Source organism: Nelumbo nucifera, chromosome 3 (genome assembly GCF_055504915.1).
Source record: "Nelumbo nucifera cultivar China Antique chromosome 3, China Antique-T2T, whole genome shotgun sequence".
NCBI lineage: Eukaryota > Viridiplantae > Streptophyta > Magnoliopsida > Proteales > Nelumbonaceae > Nelumbo > Nelumbo nucifera.
This window is the reverse complement of record NC_142651.1, coordinates 100,055,618-100,079,447: the sequence shown is the minus strand read 5'-3', so window position 1 is coordinate 100,079,447 and position 23,830 is coordinate 100,055,618. Positions and strand designations below refer to the sequence as shown.

At 37.7% G+C, this 23,830-nt stretch overlaps 2 protein-coding genes across 3 annotated transcripts; both read left to right on the top strand.

Annotated features, from left to right (window-relative positions):
* The first annotated feature begins 5,403 nt into the window (after positions 1-5,403).
* Positions 5,404-9,717, top strand: LOC104587600 (membrane-anchored ubiquitin-fold protein 3-like). Of its 2 annotated transcripts, none has more exons than XM_010245270.3 (5): positions 5,404-5,552; positions 5,975-6,164; positions 6,267-6,491; positions 8,409-8,579; positions 9,395-9,717. In XM_010245270.3, the coding sequence occupies exons 3-5, from the start codon at positions 6,359-6,361 to the stop codon at positions 9,448-9,450; spliced, it is 360 nt and encodes a 119-aa protein (XP_010243572.1). In that variant the 5' UTR covers positions 5,404-5,552; positions 5,975-6,164; positions 6,267-6,358; the 3' UTR covers positions 9,451-9,717. The 2 variants fall into 2 exon arrangements, with proteins under 2 accessions (XP_010243572.1, XP_010243571.1); XM_010245269.2 differs by having other exon boundaries at positions 5,405-5,552; positions 5,978-6,164.
* Positions 9,718-14,770: 5,053 nt separating this feature from the next.
* LOC104587601 (serine/threonine-protein kinase PBL27-like) lies at positions 14,771-23,334 on the top strand. The gene is made up of 6 exons (XM_010245273.3): positions 14,771-15,239; positions 16,096-16,295; positions 16,578-16,767; positions 21,392-21,783; positions 21,899-22,541; positions 22,728-23,334. Exons 1-5 carry the CDS (start codon positions 15,107-15,109, stop codon positions 22,538-22,540), a joined length of 1,557 nt encoding a protein of 518 aa, XP_010243575.1. The 5' UTR covers positions 14,771-15,106; the 3' UTR covers position 22,541; positions 22,728-23,334.
* The last annotated feature ends 496 nt before the right edge of the window (positions 23,335-23,830 follow it).

The window sequence follows — 23,830 nt, the reverse complement described above, 5'->3', positions numbered from 1 at the left end:
ATTTTGGCAAAAGCCAAGCCCAAGCCTGGCCCATAAACAAATCTAGATGCAAGAAAGTGGAGGTAAGAGTTCCGGGAACAAATGCAACTCAGAAGACAAGAACTCCAGAAGGTGTGAAAGAATACTCTTGCAACTTTCAACAAGTATTAGAAAGCTCCAGGGAGGTTGTGAGGAGTCCTGTAATAATAGTTTAACAAGCACTTCTGCATCACCTTCAAAGATGGCAAGAGTGATTCCAAAGGGAGGAAGCAAGATAATGTGGTTCCACTTTATACGAGAGAGAATTGAAGAGGAAGGTGGTGCAAATTTTGCATCAGTTTTTGAGATATAAAATTTACACTGTTAGTAGGTGCAAATGAGACAAAAGGTAGTAATGTACATTTTGGTTGCTGTGCAATTTTATTTGCACCAGTACAAATGCATAGGAATGCAAATGAAGAAAATGCAAATTCTAGTTTAATTTTGTTTTGGGTTTTATTTTATTCTGCTTCACATCTTAATTTACTTCATGTGTACTCCAATCAAACAAAATAAGATAAATTTGAAACAAAGATAGGTCAGAATTTACACTCAAACCATTTGCACTGTCAAAGTTTTGCATCAGTACAAATTTATTTGTATTGCAACCAAATACAGCCTTTGTATCAAGTGTAAGTGCAAATGAGAGAGAAGGTAATGCAAAGCATATTTGTATCAGGTAGTAAAGTACACTTCTATCAACTAGTCCGATCGTCCAAACCAGTCCAGTTTCTAGAACCATGTACAAATTACAAAACTAAATTGAGTGCAAAATTTGTATCTGGTTCAAATTTACACTGCAACTAAATGCAGCCAATGGCTCTATTTGTTTGTAGTGTAAATACAAATTTTGTATTTAGTTCAAATTTGCATGTATTTATTTGTGACTATAATTTGCACCTTTTTCTCCCTACTTATAAGGTGAAAACCATATTAATTTACTTATTCCCATTTTTACTCCTCCCAGACGAACAGTCAAACAACCTTCCTCGTAATTTCATTTTCTGTCTTTTGAAGTGTGATCGATCACCTAATTTTGCTTCTTAATCCTCCCAAACAGAAACAATAAAATAAAACTTGGATTTTCTTTCAGCCCATTCATACTCTCATAAATTTGCTCTCATGCAAACAAACAGAGCCAAGCATCGAAATCAAATGACAATTACTACAAAGACCCAAAAATACTCTAATACTTCCCAAACGGAGCTTTAATTCTTTATCTAATCAGGGACCACATTGTGACCTAATATGGCTCAGCCTAGAGAATCTTTGTTGCACTCTTTTACCCAAGTCCTCATTCTATTTTTGTGATTGGGCAATCTTGTATGGTGGATTTTCCGTAGCTGGAAAATCATGTATCAACTCCATGACTCGCCGAGTTGAGTCAACAACCACGGTTAACCAAGAGGGACACAAATCGGCAAAGGCTCTGTTAGGAATGGCAACAAGGCGGGTTCAAAGCTAGGATTATATTTTCCGACCCTGATCCCTAATGGAATCCTCAAAAATTTTTAGTTAATAGTATTTTTTCAAAAATAAATTTATTTAAAATAAATAAAACTTTTAAAATATAAAGGATATTTAAAATATATTTGATATATAAATAATATTATAAAATCATATAAAACTTTTAATATGTATAATTGGGTTGAGTAGAGGGGAGACCTCATTCCCATCCCCGACCCCGATCTCGGTTGGGGATCCCTATTAATCTCTATCCCTGTCCCCACCCCACCAAAGGAGTCCCCATCCCCAACCCGATAGGGTCAGGGAAGTTAGGTACCAATAGTCGACATAGTATTGTTGAGATAGGTACCATTTTTTCTCAAGTTAATTTTGGTTGTTGGCCCCCAACAGCCTATGTTGTTGAGAGTGTTTTTAGGGGGGATACATTCACCAATTCACACCCATGTCTATGATTTTGGTTAAAAAGAAATATAGAACAATTACTATTTTACCCCCACCCTATGATAATGTGGCATTCTTAAAAATATTCTCAACAACAGAAGTTGTTGGTCCCTAACAGCCAAAGTTTTTCCTTTATTCTCTTGGTATTGCAATGGGGCTTCGGAGCCCATAGAGGTGAGGTGCTATGGGCTAAACATATAGTTAGTGGGTTGATGGGGTGGGCCATTAGGGGATCGGGGAGCATTTAGGACCCACTAATTTAAACAATGTAGATTGCAGAGTAGGGATGCAAACGGATCGGATCGGATTCGAATCTGGTCTAACACTATTTATGTCGGATTCGATCGGATTTGATAGGACTCGATTTAAATTTGAATCTTATTGATAAGTCGGATCTTCGGATCCGATCTTATCCGACTTGTTTTCCTTAAAAGTTAATATATTATTAAAAGAAAAATACAATATACTTATTTAAATATAAATACAATAAAAATAAAAATGCATGTATTTTTTAATTATTTTCATCATATATATACATGTTTTTATAAAAAATAAATAATATAACAAATTTATAAAAATATAATATAAAAGATATATTTATAAATAAATAATATATATGTACTATATATTTATAAACATATAATATACATCAGAGGTGATCCGAATCCGATCCAAAGATCCAAACAAGAATAATCCAAATTCGACCAAATAGGATCGGATTTTTACACCCCTATTGCAAAGAGCCTGCCTTTTCATGGGTTTTGAACCCCGTGCGAGATTGCTTGCAAGGATCAGCTATGACATATAGGGCATTCTTGTAATTTGTTAATTTCAAATTTTACGGCATTAAAGATTAGGATTTCTTTTCATATTTATTTTGGTTTTTCTTCTTTCACCAACGGAGAATGCGACATTCTAAATCAAATTGGGTTCATAAATTGTATGTCAGGTAAGAGTTGATGCAAACCCGTACTAAACCTAGCATATTGAAATCAGAGAGAGAGAGTCTCTTACCTCTTATTCAATACTTAATTCGTTTTTTAAAACATAAAAAATTGCTACATCAACAAATAAAGTCACACATGTTGGCAAATACCCCTAGATTGAGGAATTTAGTAAGCAAACATGATTCCGGATCTTCTGCCCACCTCTACCCACAACACACTATCTTTCCTGAATTGGGAATATTTCTCCCTACATAATACTAAGTAGAGGATGAGATGTTCTACATGTGTGGCTGCGATAAATGTGAGCAAAATTTGTGTGGGCAGGAGATCTCAACTCAGCAAATACAAGTTCATTTCAACCCAAATCGGCTGGCCTCTAACCCAATGGGGTCAAATAAGTGTGGGTTTACCACTTAACCCAACCCACGACATCCCTACCCATAGGAATCAATGACATATTAACATGAATGGTGCCACATTATCTCTTTTATCGTGGGAAACAGCCCTTATTGAGAGGAGATAGGATTTCCTACCCACACAACACTACAACTATGCATTGGGAAGATCCCCCCATGAATGGTAACATGTAATCATGGAAGATGTTCCCAATGTACAGTTGCAGTATCATGTGGGTAGGTGTAAGTAGGATTCTTGTGGATAGGAGATTAGGATTCTGTTCCAAGACTTGAAAAAATAAGTAATCAGGTAAGAACTCCTCTTATTGGAATAGCTAGCGCTAGGCTAAAACCATGAATCATGGCCCTTAATATATTAATGCAGTCAAGGTGGATTCGAGCCAAGCCGAATTGAATACCTAGCTATTCGAGCTCAGTTTGCCAAAACAATGTTAGGCTCGAGCTCAATTCAAGTTAGAGACTTGAGCTTAAATTTAACTCGGCTCAAAAGCTCGCAAGTTTGAGCTCGGCTGTGAGCCAAGCTTTCTATAAAAAAATAAAAATTAAACATATAATTTTGTATTTTGCATACAAAAAATTAAGAATTACAAAAATTATTTATTATTCTACATATAAAAAGTGTTTTATTTTACATACCAAAAACAAGAATTATAAATATTATTTATTACTATACAAAATAAAAATATTATATATTATACATATAAAAAAATATATATTTATTATATATATTAGGTTTGATTAGTCTCACGAGCCAAGATTCATTTGGCTCAAACTTGGCTCAATTAGCAAACGAACCTATATATGAGGCTCGAGCTTAACTCCAAGCTTGGTATAAACTGAACTGAATCAAGCTTTTCATAATTGAGCATGAATAGCTCATGAAAAACTCGATTCATTTCCACCCCTAGATGCGGCCCTACTCCCGTTGAAATAGCTAGTCCTGGGCTAAAACCGTGAATCATGGCCCTTAATATATTGATGTGGCCCCACCTTGAACCAGATAAAGTGAGGTAAACTGGGGCCACAACAACGCATTGAAGTCCATGATTTCACTACTTTAACTTAACCCTATTCCAACGAAAAGTGCTCACACTTGTAGCCTTGCATTGGGAATATCTCCTTCTGAAAGATAATAAAGAAGTATAGAAATATTCCTTATTCACATGTAAAAGGCTGTACCAACGACCTCACAGGGTGCCTCACAACGACCTCACAGGCACATCTCATCGTGCATTAGGAACATCTCTCGTAAATCATAACATGTTAGTGCGAAAAATGTTCCCAATGCAATAAGATGTGCCTATGAGATCGGTGTGAGACGCCACGTGTAAGGAACAGATCCGGTCTCGTAAAACTGAATCCTGATTGGCCGGTAAAGATTCCGCCTCTATAAGTGATGGGATCTGCTCCTCACAAGTGGGCGCCGCACATGCACATCCACCGTGCATTGATAATATTTCCCGTAAATAATAATTAATAAGTACGGGAGATGTTTTAAATGCATAATAATGATAGGATTTGCATGTGAAGCGCCAGGTGTCAAGAGCAGATCCGGTCTTTTAGGATAAACGCTTTTTAATCTTTTGTTCTCGCGACACGCGTCCTATCTGCATTGCTTTTACTTACATCCAGAAACTATATTTTCTGTTTTTATTTATTTTTTTTTTGTTGAAATATATTTTCCGTTCTGTTTACCTAGAAATGCCGTCGTTCCATTTTTCTCCTTTTTTTTTGTTCTTTCACTTTTTCCCTGTCGCATTAATTGAAAATGTGAAACCGTACGGTTTCTGTCCGTGGGGCCGAAGTAGGGATTTGCTACCAACACAACGCTACCAACTACATCTTCCTTGTTATTCATGCCGAGATATACTGGAATGGCAGGTTGGGACAGTGTTAGGTGTATAGCGTTTGTTCTCGGGGCGGAGCCCAGATACACAGGCGGTCAAGATTACAGAACGACGTGGGGCCCTCTCGATCTGTGCACCGTCCTTTTGATCTGCCTACGGTTCCTCCGAGAAATTTGTACCGTTCGATCTTCACATTGGTCAAAGATCAAACGGTTAGAACTCCTAATCTCTGTGTATATAAATGTTGGAAATAGTCATTTGTGGAATTGCAGCAGATCACAGAAAAGGACTAATTAATAAAAACAAAAAGTTCTGAAAACATCGCGCTCGGCTCGACACTCGACTCGAAGATTAAAAACCTAACGACATTGAATTTTTTATTCGGTGGAGTCTTGAATTCATGGCGTCTTGATCAGGTACCTGTACTGCTTTTCTTCCATCTCTTCATGGGAATATCTAGGGTTTTGCGTGGTCTTTGGATTCTTGTTGGTTTGGTGTTTTCTTCTCGGTTCTCCCTTTCGCTGCTTTTCTTCTTTTGGTTATTTCACTGTTCCCGCGCTCTGTATTTAATCCTTTCTTTGTTAGAATCATCTAGGGTTTCTTTTCTTTTTTAATCGTTTGTCCAGACTCGTCGGAAGAGTTTGAAAGTTTGGTCAAAATTCAAAGCCGGGAAAGATTCCCGTAGATCAGAAGCATCAGATGTTTGTAGGCTAATTTGGGAATACTCCTGAGCGTTCGTCCTCACTTAAGAGAATCAGAATGGATTTTCGTGATTCCTTTGTTTTTTATCGCTGTAAATCAATATCTAATTGTTAGGGTTCTCTCTTATCTGTCTCAGCAGTGCTATTCTTGAGACTCGGGAATCATTTGGCTCGTATGAAGTGCGTACTTGGTCGGATTCCTTCTTTAATTGTCCATTCATCTGTCCTTGATATTTTGGCGCCTAGCAGACTATTCGCTTCTTTGTAGTAATTGGTGTTAAGAACGATCTATGGCGGTGATTGTTGGATATCCAGATGCGGAAGAAGGTGCCGGTTTTTCCCTTTTTGTTTTCGCAATCCTTTTTTTTGTTAATGTTTGGTTGCAGAAATATCGAGGTATAATTTGGGAGAATGGTGATCCTCGTGTAGGCGACAAGGGAGGGACATAATTCTTCAATTGAAATAGATCTTCCTGTGTCACATTGGAGCTGCAAGCTTATTGATCAAGAAGAAGAGGTATAATGGCAGGCAGTGAGCAACGTGTTGAGCTTAAGTTCCGAATCTTTGATGGAACGGATATTGGTCATAGTACTTATGCCTCGTCTACTACTGTTGCAGCACTCAAGGATAGACTAGTTTCCCAATGGCCTCAAGGTTAGAACATTTCTGATCCTGCCATTATTTTACTTTGCCTCCTTGAGTTACGCATTAACTGAGATGGCATTTCTACACTCCTTTTTTCCTTAATCAGCCTTATATCCGTTTATTCTCTAATAGCACGCGAGGGCTTTCTTAGAAAATTGTTGTTAACTTTTTTGTAATATCAGTTTGTTAGAATTTACACAATGGACTCGGAAGCCTGTCCGTCTCACTGGATCGGATAGCAATTCAATGACAAAGATGGAAGTCTCTATGGCCTGTCATGAGTGCAAAAAACATGTTCCATTTCATAATAATTGACTCTGTTCCTTCCTCAAGCTATTAGTAATGGTTTTTTCTTTTGAGAAAATCATTTTCTAGTCTGCATATTTTGAACCTGTTTAGGCATTCGAGCCTCGGTTCCTCTTGGTATGCATAGATCTCTTTTATTGCTTCCCCCCTTGAAAGTTGAGACAATAAGGAAGCATATTAACCACGACTCAACAATTCCAAAGGTAAAGTTTTGGGATAAAGAATAGCATATAAACAAGTTATAGGGAGATTGAAGAACTGGAACCAAAAAAGCATAATTATAAAGTGTGTACTATAAAATAGAGTGGAAGAAGATTACTGTGATCATTGTAATATTGTAATGGTCAACATGCGATACCCTTCCTAGTAGTTATGTCAAATTTGGACAATGGCATTTTGTAGATGATCTATTAATTTACCCAAAAGTTGGAGTTAAAACCATTCACAGGCAAAGCGTAGTTCAGGGAGCTGGGAAGTTGGAACTCAATAAACAGTAGCTCTCATAACAAATTATTGGTTAGCAACCAAGTCCCAAATGCTGTGCAGACTGAACCTCTTTGGAAAAACTGAATATTTCAAATCAACCCTTCCATTTTTGTTACCGGCTGATTACATTCTTCTCCATTTCACCATATGTAGAATTTCTTCTTTTCTTATCCTGCTTCAGCTTCGAAAAGGGCAAGGATTAGTAGTTTCCAGTATGGAGGAATATATCATATATTTATATGAAATTTAATATCTCTTAGGCTAAAGGCACTTCAGGAGTTTTAATTTCCACCACATATGGGGGAGTTGGTCCAACCTTTTAATATGTATTCAGTCTTTCTTCATCCTCACAAAATGCAGAACAGACTTCTATTCTCACAAGGGTTATGGATGTCTCCTTGGCCAACTGATGTATGACCCAAATTTTAGACTTCCAGCACTCTTATCAGATGTTCAGTGAAAAGTTATGGATATCATTTTAATAATGACAGCTTGCAGGAAGGCCTTAGGACCCAATTATGCTCCCTCATTTAAAATTTTAAATCATTTTAAAATTTTCTCTGTTTTGAATCATTTTTAATTTTAAGCTTTTGAGGGACACTTTCTGGCAAGACTCATGCATAAAGCTCACATGCCTTTCTTTGACACTGATATGGTCCTTTTGTTGATACATGAAATGGCTTGTCTGAATTGATGGGAAACTACTTACTCATATGCAGTCAACATTTGCTTCCACTTTAGAGAAAACCTATCATTATTGTCTGTACCATTCTCTGTATGCTTTGCATAGTATGGTTGGATTATGCAAAATGTATTTTGGTTTGTGGCTTTGTGCATTATTGATGTTGAATGTTATGCACCAACATGAGGTTGCATTTTCTTTTCCTTCCTTTCTTTGTTCAATGCTTTTACATGTGCATGCATGGGTATGTGATGGGAGTTGAATTAAACCTGTTTTTTTATATTTTCCTGTTATGTTGGAAAAAGAAGACTGGCATTATCGGCCTGAAGCACCTTGTCCAATATAAAATTGATTGTTCAGCATCTTTCATCTTCTCATATTGTGATTTATCTTCTACTATGGTCATGGACGATTGCTCCTAATGTATCTTCTTTAAACTATTCCACTGCCAGACAAAACAGTCATACCCAAGTCAGTAAATGATGTAAAACTCATATGCTCTGGGAAAGTTTTGGAGAATAACAAGACACTTGCCGAGTCCAAAATACCTTTTGGTGATCTTCCTGGTGGAGTTATTACAATGCATGTGGTAGTACAGCCACCTGTTGCAAGGAAGAAGACAGGTACATTGTGTTTGTTTCCCTTATTTAGTTGGTTTTGGAATTTTCAAAATTGAAAATTATGGGTATGTCAAGGATGCAGAAAGATTTATCCCCCAATCCTTCTTATATTTGGTCTTTGACTCCTCAATTGTTTTACAGTCTTTTCCATTCCAAAGATCACTAATTTTGGGATAATGCATAAAAGAAGTAAAAACCTTGACCACATTACCTGACAGAATCAACTTCCTGTTATCCATGGTTCTCAACCTTTGCATGTTTACACCATGCCCCATCAGGAGTAGCTTTTTGTTAGCCTTTTATTTTTATCCTCTCCTCATGTTTGATCTAGAGTTCCATCCATTAATAAAAGAAGGAATTTTCTCACCTAGGAAAATGAGCTATACAATTTGGGGGGAGGAGGAGGAGTTAGCCTTCCGCCAAAACCCAAAACCTCCCAAACCTCGTGAAAGCAGGATATGGTCTCAGGTGGGCCAGGTCTGGCTGGTTTGCACTGCAACCAGCCAGAGACCTTTACCAATTACGAGAGAGCTATTAGGCACCTCTTCAACATAAGAATTAATTTGCGAAGGAAAATCCCAAGCGTCTAGAGGGGAAGTAACCCAATCTATTACCTAGGCAAAATTCCATACAATTCCAGTCTCCTTCCATTTTCTGTTATTATTTAAGTACAGTTGGTACCAAGGGTTAACATTATGGTGTGTTTTTGTGTAAGGTTTTCTTATTCTTTTTCATGATATAAACAGTGGGATTGCGAGTTTATTAGATATGCATCTTGTTACTCAGTTTTCCTTGTTTGATTTGGTTGTGGATAACAGACAAAAACCAGGAGGAAGTGCCAAAGCTGAAAATGTGCTCGTGTACAATCCTTTAATAAGAAGAGTGATCCTCATTTACCAATATTATATTACAGATTTTTAACCACAATTTTGTTCATTTTACATTGAGTTGAGTCGGAACAGATATCCCCCCCCCAATTCTGATTCTTGTCTGTTTTTTCGTTTCTCTCTCTCTCTCTCTCGATGAGTTGAGTAGTAGTGGCGGCTGTTGGTGTGTTCTCCCATCTTGTAATCATTTTTCTTGATACAAAGTGGCACAAAAAATTATATAAATGAGAGAAGTACACCTTGGTTTCATTTCACCATCTCTTTGCTGTGCACTCAAACTGCTGCTTTTTTTTTCCCATTTTTGCGCTAATGGCTCAAACCAGTGCTGAGAGAGAGCGCCGCGCTGTGTTGGATCTGGAGCTGGAGTAGAGACTTACACCCTACAGCATAATTTTTCTGGGGAAGAAGGTATACTCGCAAACAAGCAGGCACGAGTGTAGAAACTTACACATGCCAGGTGTCGCAATCTTGAGGCCTATGCTTTGATTGATTGGTTACTGGTGGTGAAAGTGAAATATGGTGAGATGAGATGACGACTCCCCCCTCCCTGGTCTTGTTGAAAGCCCAGTACTTGGTTTCGGTTGAAAATTGATGATTGACGAGACCAACTATCTTTTCTCCTGACTGTACACTAGAACTAGACCACAAACTCCTTTACCTATCAAATTCTTTGGGCGGTAGCATAAATAAAAGAAAAAAAAAAAAAACATCCTATAGATTCTCCACTTATGATCAACATTGTTTTTTTATTTTTATTTTTTTTTGTCAAAGCGAATGATGAAGATTCTGGAAATAGATGTAGTATAAGTCACTCTCACTCCTAAACCAAAAAATATAATATACAAAAGAGAGAATGATGAAGCCGAAGCAGCTGCGTTCCACCACCACGCCCACGTGTGTGGAAGAGGTAGGACGGACGGCACTGCCTACATTAATTCTCATCCCTCCCTACTCCCAACTAAATGAAATGTTACTTAACTACTTTAAAAAAGCATGAATAGCTTTAATAATATTTTTAGAATTTTTTTAAAAACAAAATTTACCCTTGTACGTTTAAATTTTGATGGCCTCCAACATATTATCACTATTGATGATAACAATGCCTTATTCTCTATTCCTACCCTTAAAGCACCTGGTTCTGATGGCAGTTGCAGTGTTTCAGAAATGTTTGACGACGATGGGTCCAGATTTAGTGAAGCTAGTCCAACAGTGCTTTGAGAACCCAGAATTGATAAAATCATTGAATCAAACTTTTATTTGTTTTATTCTTAAAACATCAGTCCCAGAAGCTGCTTCTGATTTCCGCCCCATCGGGCTCAGTAATGTCTCCTATTATAAGCTTTGCAAAAATTCTTGTTAATAGATTGAAGCCGCTCACTCCTCCAGAAAATTATTGGCCCATATCAACTGGCTAGCAAATAAATGACAGCATTGTCATGGCAAAAGAAATTGTTCATACTTTGAAGAAATAAAAAGGGAAATCTTCTTATTTCCTACTGAAATTAAATCTCTCTAAGGCCTATGATAAGGTGGAATGGCCATTTCTGATGAAGACTCTCATGTCTTTGGGCTTCGTTGAAAGATTCCGTAGAATTGTACATCAATGCTTATCGACTACCAACTTCTCCATTCTGTTAAATGGACAACAAGGGGAACCTTTTCGGCCATCTAGAGGCCTCCGCCAAGGTTGTCCCCTCCCCCCGTATCTATACATCATCTGTACAGAGGTCCTTTCATGCCTTCTCTCTCGACAGTTAAGAGACTTGAAGACTTAGAGGTGTCCCTCTTGGAAGAACTGATTTAACGCTTAACTACTTATTTTTTGATGATGATATGTAGTTATTTGGTAATTGTATCTCTTCTGAAGTCCATTATTCCTTCAAACAATGGACTTCCTCATCTCCTATTTCCTCCTCTTCACGGTATATAAAAAAGCCCACATGCCATGGATTCACTTGTGGAAACACAAAGTTATGCCACCTGCTGTTAAAGATGTTTTTTATGGAGTGCTTTAAATATTCTCCCATCTGTTGACAATCTACACAAACATAGATGTTCTATTGACAGTGTGTACCCTTTATGTTCTACTACTGACCGGACTCTTCTATATACCCTTTTTCTCTGCCCTGCAACGCAAGCTGTCTGGTTCAGCTCACGTTTGCACTTCAAATGTGCAAATGTAATTCTTTGTATACTCACTACACCCAATATTTCACCTAAAGTAGATGATGAAAGTCATGAACAATAGGAGAAAATCAAAAAATGATGAAGTCAATATTTTCTGTGTACTCACTCAATAGTTGTATAACATTTTTTCAAATTATTATAAATTTTGTTTTAATTTTTTTGTTGTTTTTAACAATGTAATTTTGTATTTTCAATTTGTAACTATATTGTATTTTTATATTTTATTAATTTATTCCATTTTCCAAGTTTCATATTTCATTCGTCCAAGTATCCAACCATTGCATGCTATGTAATTTGTATCATTCAAATTTAAATGAAATAGAATTCCTATTTTTCTTCCAATTTGTTATTCCATTCTTATTTGGCTAAGTATTTTTTTCATTTATTTGTTAGATTTCTCATTTTTTTATTTTTTCAAATAGTTCCAAATGAAAGTTAAATATTTTAGTTTTACTTAACAATGAAATTTTAAAAAAATATATCAAACAAAATAAAAACCAATCTGGCCTGGTTCAGCACACGCCCACAGCATGGCCTACAACCCACCCAGCCCAGGCCTGTGGCATGGGCCCACACGGGCTTGAACCGTGAGCTGGGCTGAGCCGACCCCCAAGTTATCCCAAAGAAGGGCAACACGACCCGTTTTACACCTCTATCTGTTTCTCCATATTTTCTCATTCCTATTATTGTAAGCGATTCTTCATCAAGCTAAAGTAATGAAACAACCTATTGGCTTCTTCTCATTTCTCTAGTCTCTAGTTAAAAGCAAAGAACAAAAAATCGAGTTTTACGCCATTTGCCATTTGATTGTCTAGTCTCTCTTCCCAATTTTTTGTCTCAAAAGTGTAATAGTGGATGGATGTGGCCGGTCGGTACTCCCTAATCCTGGTTTTGTGTTTTGTCTTTCTTACCCCATCAATTCCGAGGACTTACCCTTCTTTTACTTCATCAATCACATTACATATGAAATTTCCTCCTTACGTTTTCGTTGTCATCAACAAAAGAATTTGTTGACTTTTTTTACCTCTCCTGTTTGGCAAACTTGTGTGATTTTTTGAAACAACACATCCAGCTTTATACGCGCATCCAAAAGACATCGACAACTAATTATACAAATTGTTCAAAACTAAATTTCATACGTATTTTGATTATTAAAAATATTTCGATACGTCTCTTAAAATTGACTTTTTAAAACATTAATACTTTAAATATTGCGATGTGTTAAATTCTTTTTCATTTATGTTTTAATGATTTATAAATGGCAGTCGTTTTCCTTAATTTAGCACCTCAATTCAATACGCGTACCATCTAATATGTACAAATCTAAATTCAAATGAGAAGAAAGGAAGGAAGAAGGAAAAATTGTGTATTCTAGACCATGATTGACTGACTGACTGCCCCATAATAAGGAGTCTACTGATGTTTTGGGGGGAACTTTTGTGATGCCAGATTGGAATCTATTCAACACCAATAGGCAATCACGGCCACACCCCCCAACCCCAACACCTTCTGACACCAATTCCAACATTGAAAAAGTTAGTCCCCCCACCCCGAGTCGAGATTTTCTGTCAATAAAACACATTCCAACCCTATACCAACTTGATCTAACATCGCATATCTCACCGTGGGACTAAAACCCACCATAAATGTAGGACCTGCCGTATATGAAATATGAGGTATAAGATCACGTTGGTAGAAGGAAGGTTGCAATGTATTTTGTTGGCAGATGATCCCAACCCAACTCCTTTTTGTGACCCCAAATACTTTCATGCTTCAAAAAACACAACTCATGAAATGAGAGTAGCCGACAATAACCAGCTATTTGTCTTTATTTTTCTCTTTTTTTATCTCCTTTTTCATTCCAAAATCTTTTTTTTTTTTTGAGACAAGTCTTTCTACTATGCTTTGAAAACAAGGCAGTCTGTAGAGGCGTTGCCGTACTCTCTGTCCACACACTACACCAAGCAAACGGCGGAGATCCATAGATAAAAACATGCCTGTTTCCTCGGGTTTGGTTCAATTCACCCAATTGCCAGCTTCTGGTTTTGACTTGGGGGTGTAATTAGGGTCGATCCGAATTAAGCCAGGCTTGCAAGTTTTTAAACCAAACTTTTTATCGGTTTGAACAGTCAGTTCGTTCTGACAAAAAATTAAAAAAATTAAAAACGATCAAAACCATTCAAATGGTTAATTGTCGGAGTCAGTGGTTTGCTGACCAAAATCAACGGTTTTGGGCAAATTTCTGATTTTGGGAAAAACTGAAACTGATCACCTGAACGATTTCTGGTTTTTTTGGTCTGACCATCCGATCTGGTCCAGTTTTAAAAACCATGGTGGATAGTACCGATTCCCCACCCACCAAAAAAAAAAAAAAAAGATTGCACCCTTAATTGTGATTGTGAGTGTATATTTTATAAACAAATTAATAATCGATTTGAGACGGTCCACCCAGATCCAAATCCATTCGTATTAACCCCGATCCTATTCTACTTCTGCATTCGGCCGAGGAGCATCAGAATGATGGAATCTCATCTTCCACAGATTTGGGTCCCAGCTCCCACCCAAAGGCTGTTTATTTGCACGAGCGATTCGACCTACATCGGGCCCCACATTCTTTTTCCCCATTGGAGGAGATCGTCGGGGCCCACTTTTTCTTTTCTTTTTTTTTTTAACACCCTCAAAGTTCAAACTACCCCATCATTCATTACAGCCAACGAAATTTAACACGTGTCTCCACATGAAATAATCCCCCCCAATCGGTGGCTCCCACGGCATGGCCGGAAAATCCTGACCCTTGGATTAATACCATCCACCTCACCCCCCGTGTTACTTTCGTTGACCATCATGGTCCTAAAATCAAACGGCTCTGCAGAAGAACGACCCCAGTGTGAAACCATGACCCTAGGTGGGAGTGGGCTCCACCTCTGACTGTGTGTGATTTTGGTGTGAAACCATGACCCTAGTGAGACGCTCCACCTCTCACTTACGCCGTAAATTTTTACTGCATGCAGGGGTAAAACAGTCAGAGCGTTAAAAACAGTGGCATTTTGGTAGATTCCGATAGATTTGTATTTTGTCAAATTCTGTAATTATAAGTACTTGAGCATACTTAATTCATATATTTTTAATTGTTTTTTTTCTATTTTTCTTTCCTCATTTTCAACACTCCTAATAATCTCTCTCTCTCTCTCTCTCCATTTATGTATATATTCTTCTTTACCTTCTCTTGGTTTCTGGGTTGAGTGTCTCGAATTTGTTGATCTGCTTACGATCTTTTCGTTGGTGTTTGGTAACTGGTAAGGCGTTAGTGTCGAAGAGGTTCGGGTGAAGATCGACTGGGAAGAGTAGTGAGGAGGTGGAGCTTAGAATTCGTTGATGGGTTGTGAGGAAATGAAGAGGAGTGGTTGTTAGAGGTCGACCATTTCGTCTTTCCCTCTTAGGTTTGGTTAGTTTGAGATGGGCGGGTGTCTCCCCTGTTTCGGATCGTCTGATAAGGAGAAAAATACTGTCAAGGAAAGTGGGAAGAAGGATTCTGCAAAGGAGGGTTCAACGGCCCCTCAGTCTCACCATGTGAGCAGAGTCAGTTCTGGTAAGTCTCTCTCTCTCTTTCTCTTTCTTTCTTTCTTTCTTTTAGTGTTACAATTGGGTTTTTTTTCAGTAGAAGTTTTGATATTCGATATCTTGAATATGGGTTGCTGTTGAAATTTGTGATTATTTTCGATCCGATTGCATATGAATTTCTTTTCACTTGACTCTGGAGGTTTTCCCAGTTGAAGTTTTGGTGTCTCTTACTGTTGATGTCTAGCGATGCATTTCTAATTTGCTAGATAATCTTGTGTTATTGACGGTTCTATTTTCGTTCTGTTGATAACATTTTGGTTTCAAGAACTTCTTCGGGGATCTGTGCATATCTTTAGAATTCGCATAATCCTTCCTTCTTGAATTGCAATATTGTTTGTTCCTCCCATTATATGGTAAACACAGCTGTGAAGAAAATGCTGATGAGCTAGTAAGCTTGAAACTTGAATGAGGTGCTCTCACATTTTATTTGATCGGTAAGATATGGGTAGTGGGTTAAAAATTAATCTATAGGTGTAAAGATAATTTAGGGAATCGTTAATTTTAGTTTGATTACTGCCAATACAATAACATATCATGCTCTAAAAATCTAAAGACGTTCCTATAGTTTCACATGATTGAAATTGTAAACCAAAAGTTAGAGATCTTCATTGTAATGGATTTTACTTTTAGGGTGGTTGAGAATGGAGTCACAAATGCTAAAATGTGGAGGACATATCAGCTAATTTGTATGGATTTTACTTCACATGCACCATTTCCTAGTTGCGATATTTTCTTTTCATTACTTATCCCATTTTTCTCTTCCATTTGGTTCTTTTGTTTTTTTTTCATCCCTTACTTAGCATCTTGTTTACTTGTTGATTCAGATAAATCAAAATCTCGGAATGGTTCTGATTCTAGGAAGGAAACTCCAGCTGCAAAAGATGGGCAGGCCACACATATTGCTGCACAGACATTTACATTTCGAGAGCTTGCTGCTGCCACTAAGAACTTTAGGCAAGAATGCCTCTTGGGTGAAGGAGGATTTGGGCGAGTGTACAAGGGTCGTTTGGAGAGCACTGGACAGGTTGGTCATTTAAGTTTTTAAGGTCCATTTAATATATAGTGGAATCGAGAGAACTCTGGGATTAAATGCTGCACTTGCTGATGCCGTACAACTTACATTTTTATCATCATACTGTAGAAATTTACCTACTGTTTCATGTTTTACTGATTATACAGAAAACCTATGTTAATTTTCTTACCCATTAAAATGCTGTTCTGCATCATCCATCTGATCTACTAGGATGAAACTTTATTGTTGGGGAATTTAAGAATGGTTCTTGATGTGAATTAATTAATTTTGCAGGTAGTTGCTGTGAAGCAGCTTGACAGGAATGGCCTTCAAGGAAATAGAGAATTCTTGGTGGAAGTTCTCATGCTCAGCCTCTTACACCATCCCAACCTTGTCAACTTGATTGGTTACTGTGCTGATGGGGATCAACGCCTCCTTGTTTATGAGTACATGCCATTGGGATCTTTGGAGGACCACTTACATGGTTAGGCTTCATAACCATCTATGCAGTAGTTTAAATCTATGTTATAACATAGTGGTAGCTTTGTGCATGCACAGGCTAATTCTTATATCGTTTTTGTCAAAGGATCATGAAAATTCAAAAGTTTGACATATTCAATAGTTCTATCTTTATCCTGAAAGGGGATCTTATCTAATCTTAAGAAGATGTCCTTTTGGAATATATTTTTGGATGTTCAAACAAGAATCCGAATAATTTGGTCAAGTATATATGTATTAATTCTTGCCTATTATACTCAACCATAGTTATTTATGAATAGGACTCGTTATACAAAGTAGGCATTTTTTTAGTGAATGGTGTGCTAGACTGCCAGTGGTATTATATCACAAAACAGGAGAAAAAAACAATAAATGGACCCAAATGTCTGATTTCATAAGGCTTTCTATGGTCCTCATGGTATTATGTACGAAATAATACATCTAGTACAAAATATCTAGAAAATGTTGCTTTGTCCATCATCATCATCATCACCTAAGCCTTTTCCCAACTATATAGGGTACACAACATGAATCCTATTCTGCCACTGTTCTAGTCAGTACCATTACCATATCCATTGGACCTTTAAATCACTTCTCACTACTTCAACCCATTTCCTTTTCAGTTTGCCCCTAGATTTTCTAGCCCCTTCAATTTGTAACAGATCTTTTTTTTTTCTTATTGGTTCTGTATATGACCTCGGCACATGAAAAATCCATCTTAGTCTACATTCCCTCATTTTATATCTTTTTGGAGCTACTCCTAGGTTCCTTTGAACAAGTTCATTTATGATCCTATCCTTTCTAGTTATTCCATTCATCCATCTTAACATTGTCATTTCTGCCACATTCTTTTTTTTGAAGTTACAAAAAATGTCGAATCAAAAGATCCACAAAATCCAAAAGAACAGAGGCTCAGAAAAGATGAAGCAGTGTATCTTTCCTACTACTCTTTTCTCTAGATGGCCTTTTTAATCAATAATTCTGGAATTTTGCTTCTTTCATTGTCTAACATGCTGGAAACAGAGTTAAGTGCCATAGGATTCTCCCCACTTGGAAAAGCCTTTCACCAGCCAAACACCATGAAGCAACTTTATATTCTCCTAGATTATCCGTTCCCAGGATTGCCTGTTTCGCATACGATTTAAGAATATGCAACAAATTCAGCATATTTGAAACTTTATAAAAAAAAGGTATTCTGCATGACCAACATTAATTATAATTGGGGTATTTGAGGGGCTTTAATAGCAAGCAATAAGACTCTATTGGATGCAAAAACATTAGTGGATAATGAAATAAAGGTTGGAAGTTGGACATGCTCCTGAAATTCTGGATCAAATCTATAAAGCAGTCAAGAAAATGGATCTTCAGAGAGTGGTTGATAAAGACTGGAAAACAGGGACCGCTTCTTCAAGTGGAGGGGAGCATGTTAGAAAAATGTTCATGGAACTTGAGAAGAGGGAGAAAATAAATAAATCTTCATCTGTTGCCCCTCTATTTGCACAATATCATTTTCAAAATTTTGGGGATTTTGAAATTGGAATCAGTGGTAAGATTTCTTACTGTAACATGATTGGCAGTGTCAAAAAAAAATCATATGATGAATACTAATATATGGGAGAATTTGAAATTTCTGCCTAGCTATTTCAAATAGCTTCTAATCTATGTTAATTTTGTTTAGCTAGTTACTTGATCTTCTACATGTTTCTGAGTACCAGGAGAGCAGTTTGTTCTAGATCATTTCCTTGTTTGTTTTTTTTGTTTTTTTGAAATATTTGGAAGTCTTTGAAATGCCATTCATTCCCATGTTTATGGTCCACTTGCATAATCTCATTCAAAATTTAGAGGTTTGTAACTTGGAATTAGTGATGAGAGCTCTTGCTGTAGCATGGTTAACGTACAAATAAGCAACACGAATTACCAATTTATGTGAGAATTTGAAATTTCTGCTTTCTATTTCAAAAAGATTTTATCTATGTTAAGTTTATTAGCAGCTCATTACTTGTTTTTTAAAGCATGCCAAATATATGGTGTTGCAGTAGAAGGATGGGAGAACTGTGCAGCCGCTAAACATGAGCTTCAGAGCTAAAGACATAGCAATGCTTATTGAACTAGTAGAATACTTTTATGGTATTTCTTCACTTTTCAATGAACTTGATTTGGTAGCCATTTCTAAGCACTCAGAGCAGTTTGAACATTTATGCTTTTTAAAAAGATGCTCACAAGACCAGTTTGATGCCTTTAAGAGAATTAGGGCATAGGGTACTTGGGAAGATAATAATCCCCAGAGGTTAAACATCTCAAAGTGATGAATAGGGAATTAGAGCATTGCACCATTCTGATAGCTATCCTTTAGATCCATCACCAAAGTTACTGTCAAGAATCAACTCTGCGTCTCTGCCTCCAACATCATTGACTTGACCAGCTACTCCAAACAGAACAACAAAAAGGATTCATGAAAATGATGCAGAAACATGGGTCAAAGGTCTTTTAAATAATGTGCCCAATAACCATCATCTAAGTAATATAGGGATGCAGTTCCAAAACTGTTGTGCTATGTGCAAATCTTCAGAAGAGTTGATAAAATACTAATTTATTTTGTCTACCACCTCCTCTTTTTTTTTCTTTATCCTTATTCCAGATCTTTTGCTCTTGCCCCCCGTTGATGAGAAAAGTGATGCTACCTTATCCCATGGTGTCAATAGGTGGTAGGGGTTTTTTTTATTTTATCCATAATCCCTTACACTATTTGCTAGATATTCCGAGAGAAATAACGACAGTATATGTGGTTAAACCTGTTCATGGGCAGCTTGTTGGGCTCAGATTTATGGTGCTTCAGGCCAGCCCATTCAATTTTGGCAAAGCCTGAACCCAAGCCCAGCCTATGAACAGGTCTATATGTATTAGTCAAGAAATGCTTTTGATGTGTCTTTGAATGGACAATAATGGTTTTTTTGCTAGAATGATCCTTAGTTCTAAAGGACTTCAAAGATTGTACGGGTAGAGATTCTGTCTATAATTGGCCCAATCTTTAGGGTGCAGAGGGTCGTATACTATGAAGTGTAAATTGACTTTAGCCTTTTGTTGTATAACTCATCATTTTTATGTAGACATTAATAAAATTTTCTAATTCCACACATAACAAAAGAAGACAAATAGAAGGACTTTGTTGATGCAAAGACTGGCATAGCAAGTAGTATAGAATGGGCATGAAAACATCAAAAAGGAGTCCCTCTAGCTAACCCATTAGCCCCTTCATTAAAACAAAATAGTATAATGGGAAGGAGACACCTTTTTCATTTTATCCCCATTGAAATCTGACCTAACCCTTCAGTAATCTCATTATAATCTTTAGTAATCTGTCTAAAACCAGGACCACAAGATATCAGATGCAGTGACATCTTGATGGCATGAAAGACTATTTGCAATTATTCCTCCCAAACCTATCAAATAGCATTCTCATAATTGCCTTTAATCAAGAGAAATCGGAAGTCGTGACAGTATTCATATGAATCAGCTCTCCCTAGTTGACCCGCTCAAAGCCAGATTATGTTTTCAGCTTTATCTTTTGTGGCCCCTCCAATCCCTAAAGGAGTTAAGGAGCTAAGTTACCAAATTAGCCTCCATTAAACCATATAAAGTAATCCTATCTCATGATGCTATATGAAACTCTTTTTTAGGGGGATCTGTTATTAAACCAATACATTTTTGAAGATCCTTCTGTTTCCCACCTTAATTTCCTCTCTGTGTCACTCCTCCATTTGCCCAGTGCCAATCCAAACTCAGATGATTAGAATTTCCAGAGGTCGTATCATCGTAGAGACATAGACAAATGGAGGAAAAAAAAGATCATTACTGGATTCTCCACTTGTTGAAATTTCCTATCAATAACATTAATGGCCTTTCAAACAAGCCAATTTTCAAGTTTATTATTAGTGTTTCCCTATGGTTCTACACCCATATGACAGTAGCATATTTGACAACATTTAACTCCTATGAAGGAGTTGGTAATCACATGATCTGTACTGGTTCTCAATGTGCCGCTTCTTGAAACAAGTGAACCAGAGTGAAAGACCATGAGGACACAATCTGAGGAGTCCACATAGGTTGTGTTTGGTTGCATATAAAAGGAGCGACAATGTTAATGGAACTGTAGAAACAGCGAAACTCCTTTAACATCATTCCTCTTTGGGTATATTCAACCAAAAGATAAAATAAAGGAACATAAACATGATTGAACCATCTATGTCAGTTACAATTTCTACTATTGGATTAATTAAAAGTTTATGTTCTCCAAATATCTTTAGGGTTAAAAACCTTTATGAATTATACTTCCCTGCTCTATTTATTGGTGCCAGAGGTAAGCCAAATGTAATTGGTCAACTAGATTATCTTGTTCAAGATGATTCAACTCTGATATTTTCTTGTGGCAGTATATTATGGCGCAAGTGCCACTGAATCAACATCACTGTTGGACTTGGTTGGCTCTTTGCATTTATAAGTTATCTCTCTTAAATAAAATTCTAAAGTTCACTTGTTACATTTTCTAAAAGTTCCAAGGAGGTGAGTGTAGCAATTGAAAATCAACTAAAATGAGATTCTCCTGTTTCCAGATCTTCCCCCAGACAAGGAACCTCTGGACTGGAATACAAGGATGAAAATTGCAGCCGGGGCAGCTAAGGGCTTGGAGTACTTGCATGATAAAGCAAATCCACCTGTCATTTACAGGGACTTTAAGTCATCAAACATCCTGCTTGATGAGGGGTACCACCCAAAGTTGTCAGACTTTGGGCTTGCAAAATTGGGTCCTGTGGGTGACAAGACTCATGTCTCCACACGAGTGATGGGAACATATGGCTATTGTGCTCCTGAGTATGCTATGACTGGCCAACTCACTCTGAAGTCTGATGTCTACAGCTTTGGTGTTGTCTTCCTTGAGCTTATCACAGGCAGGAAGGCTATTGACAACACCCGGGCACCCGGAGAGCATAATCTTGTTGCATGGGTAATGTTTCTCTCTGTTTTTTCTTTTCCCTTATTTCTATACTGCCGAATTTTGTTGTTTGGAATATGCCCTGGTTACGTATCCAAAAACAATATTCTTTTGCCATTTTCTCCAGGCAAGACCGCTATTCAAGGATCGCAGGAAGTTCCCCAAGATGGCTGATCCACTATTGCAAGGACGTTATCCCATGAGAGGACTTTACCAGGCCCTTGCTGTTGCTGCCATGTGTTTGCAAGAGCAAGCTGCCACAAGGCCTCTCATAGGAGATGTTGTGACTGCACTTTCATACTTGGCTTCCCAAACATATGACCCAAATGCAGCCATTGCACAGAGCAACAGGATTGGTTCATCTGCTACAAGGGACAGAGACGAAAGAAGGAACCTCAGTGGTGGGCCCGAGAGCCAAGATGAGGTTGGACGTATCGGCAGACATGGTTCTCAATCTCCACACCAGAATTCACCTGATTTCAGACAGAGAGACCCTGGCAGAGGAATGAGCTTCGGTGCAGATGTTGGCAGGGGGGAAACCAGCGGCGGATCTGGGCGCAAGTGGGGCTTGGATGAATTAGAAAAGCAGGAATCTCAAAGAGACAGCCCTGGCCATGCCACTAGAGCAAGAGAAACGCCAAGGAATTACAACCGTGATTTTGATAGAGAACGTGCAGTTGCAGAGGCAAAAGTATGGGGTGAGAATTGGAGGGAGAGAAAGCGGGCAAATGCCATGGGTAGCTTTGATGGAACAAACGAGAAACCTTGAGGTAACCTCATTGTCATGCATAAATAATAATTTCTCTTTTGCTATCATTCATTAGTTTAAGATCTCATAAGGTATAAGAGAAGTATCAAAGTCCATTATGTATTCCTTCTTGCATTTTTTTCATCTCATAGTTCTCACACGTTTATCTAAATTTGACTCGTGGCTTCCACATATCATTTCTATGCAGTTACAGTTAAAAGAGTAGAGTTGAAGAGGAATTGATTCGGAACATCGGTAAATCCGAAGGACAAACATTCAGTGTGGAAGCTTCACATGGAAGCCCTTCTAAAGCACAAGGTACTGAAGGAAGATTGTAGAAGGAGGAGGATATCTTAATCCCTGATTCTCTGTATGTACTTTCGGTGTTAGTGGTGGGTAAATATTGAATGGTGGGGGGGAAGAGTGGATTACAGATTTGTTTGATTGTTATGGCCTTATGGGTGTCCCATTTTTCCATCTCTCTATCTATGGATTTCAGTCCGTCAATTTTTTGGGGTTATACGAAAAGTTTGGGCATCATTGTTATTGCCATAAGTGGGGGAACGGCTTTGATGTTAGGAATGTGAATTTACATTGCACCTCCGCTTGCACAGTTGCACTGAGAGATGTCTAGTCTAGGTTGTGTACAGTTTTTTGTATCGAGATGAGATTTTGTTTGTATGGTCGGTCATGACATAAATAGTGCTTGTCAATTATGGGAAGTTCTTGAACTCTTATGTACCCTTATCATATATGCCATTTGTCACTATGGGACCATGGCAATGCCGATGGTTGAATTAACCTTACTACCCTAATTGACCTCATTGAAATGAGAGGTTTATCGCATCATGTATGTAAGATATAAGATATTAAAAAAAAAAAAATGCACATTTTGGCGTTGCGTTTATAGATTAAGTGTAAAAATGGTTACCAAACACAACCTAATTACCCATGTAGCGCAGTTGAAGAAAACATTTCTCGGTCTCTTGTATTTCTTATAAATGTTCCCATTACACGGCGGGGATGTGCTGTGGGACATTGGGGCGATTCCTTGTGGGAAGATGTGATCTCGTTTATATCGTGTAATGCATGCCTTTTACCCGATCGAGTTCACATCCGCACCACCACAACAATGTCCCATAGCACATCACACCTTTCATTGGGAACATTACCCAATGACAAGTACTACTACATCACTGATCACTGGGCAGTGGGGATATTTGTGGGGCGTCCCAGATGTGAACTCGCCTCAGTGGCCGGCCAATAACCACGTGTTTTCCCTTTATAAATGGTCAGCACTACAGAAGAAGC

Excerpts from the sequence above, each read along its gene's own strand:
- LOC104587600 (XM_010245270.3), top strand. The coding sequence starts at position 6,359 with ATGGCAGGCAGTGAGCAACGTGTTGAGCTTAAGTTCCGAATCTTTGAT. Across the intron at positions 6,492-8,408 it reads AGTTTCCCAATGGCCTCAAG|ACAAAACAGTCATACCCAAG; the intron begins GTTAGAACATTT and ends TTCCACTGCCAG. Across the intron at positions 8,580-9,394 it reads TGTTGCAAGGAAGAAGACAG|ACAAAAACCAGGAGGAAGTG; the intron begins GTACATTGTGTT and ends TGTGGATAACAG.
- LOC104587601 (XM_010245273.3), top strand. The coding sequence starts at position 15,107 with ATGGGCGGGTGTCTCCCCTGTTTCGGATCGTCTGATAAGGAGAAAAAT. Across the intron at positions 15,240-16,095 it reads TGTGAGCAGAGTCAGTTCTG|ATAAATCAAAATCTCGGAAT; the intron begins GTAAGTCTCTCT and ends TTGTTGATTCAG. Across the intron at positions 21,784-21,898 it reads AGCATAATCTTGTTGCATGG|GCAAGACCGCTATTCAAGGA; the intron begins GTAATGTTTCTC and ends CATTTTCTCCAG.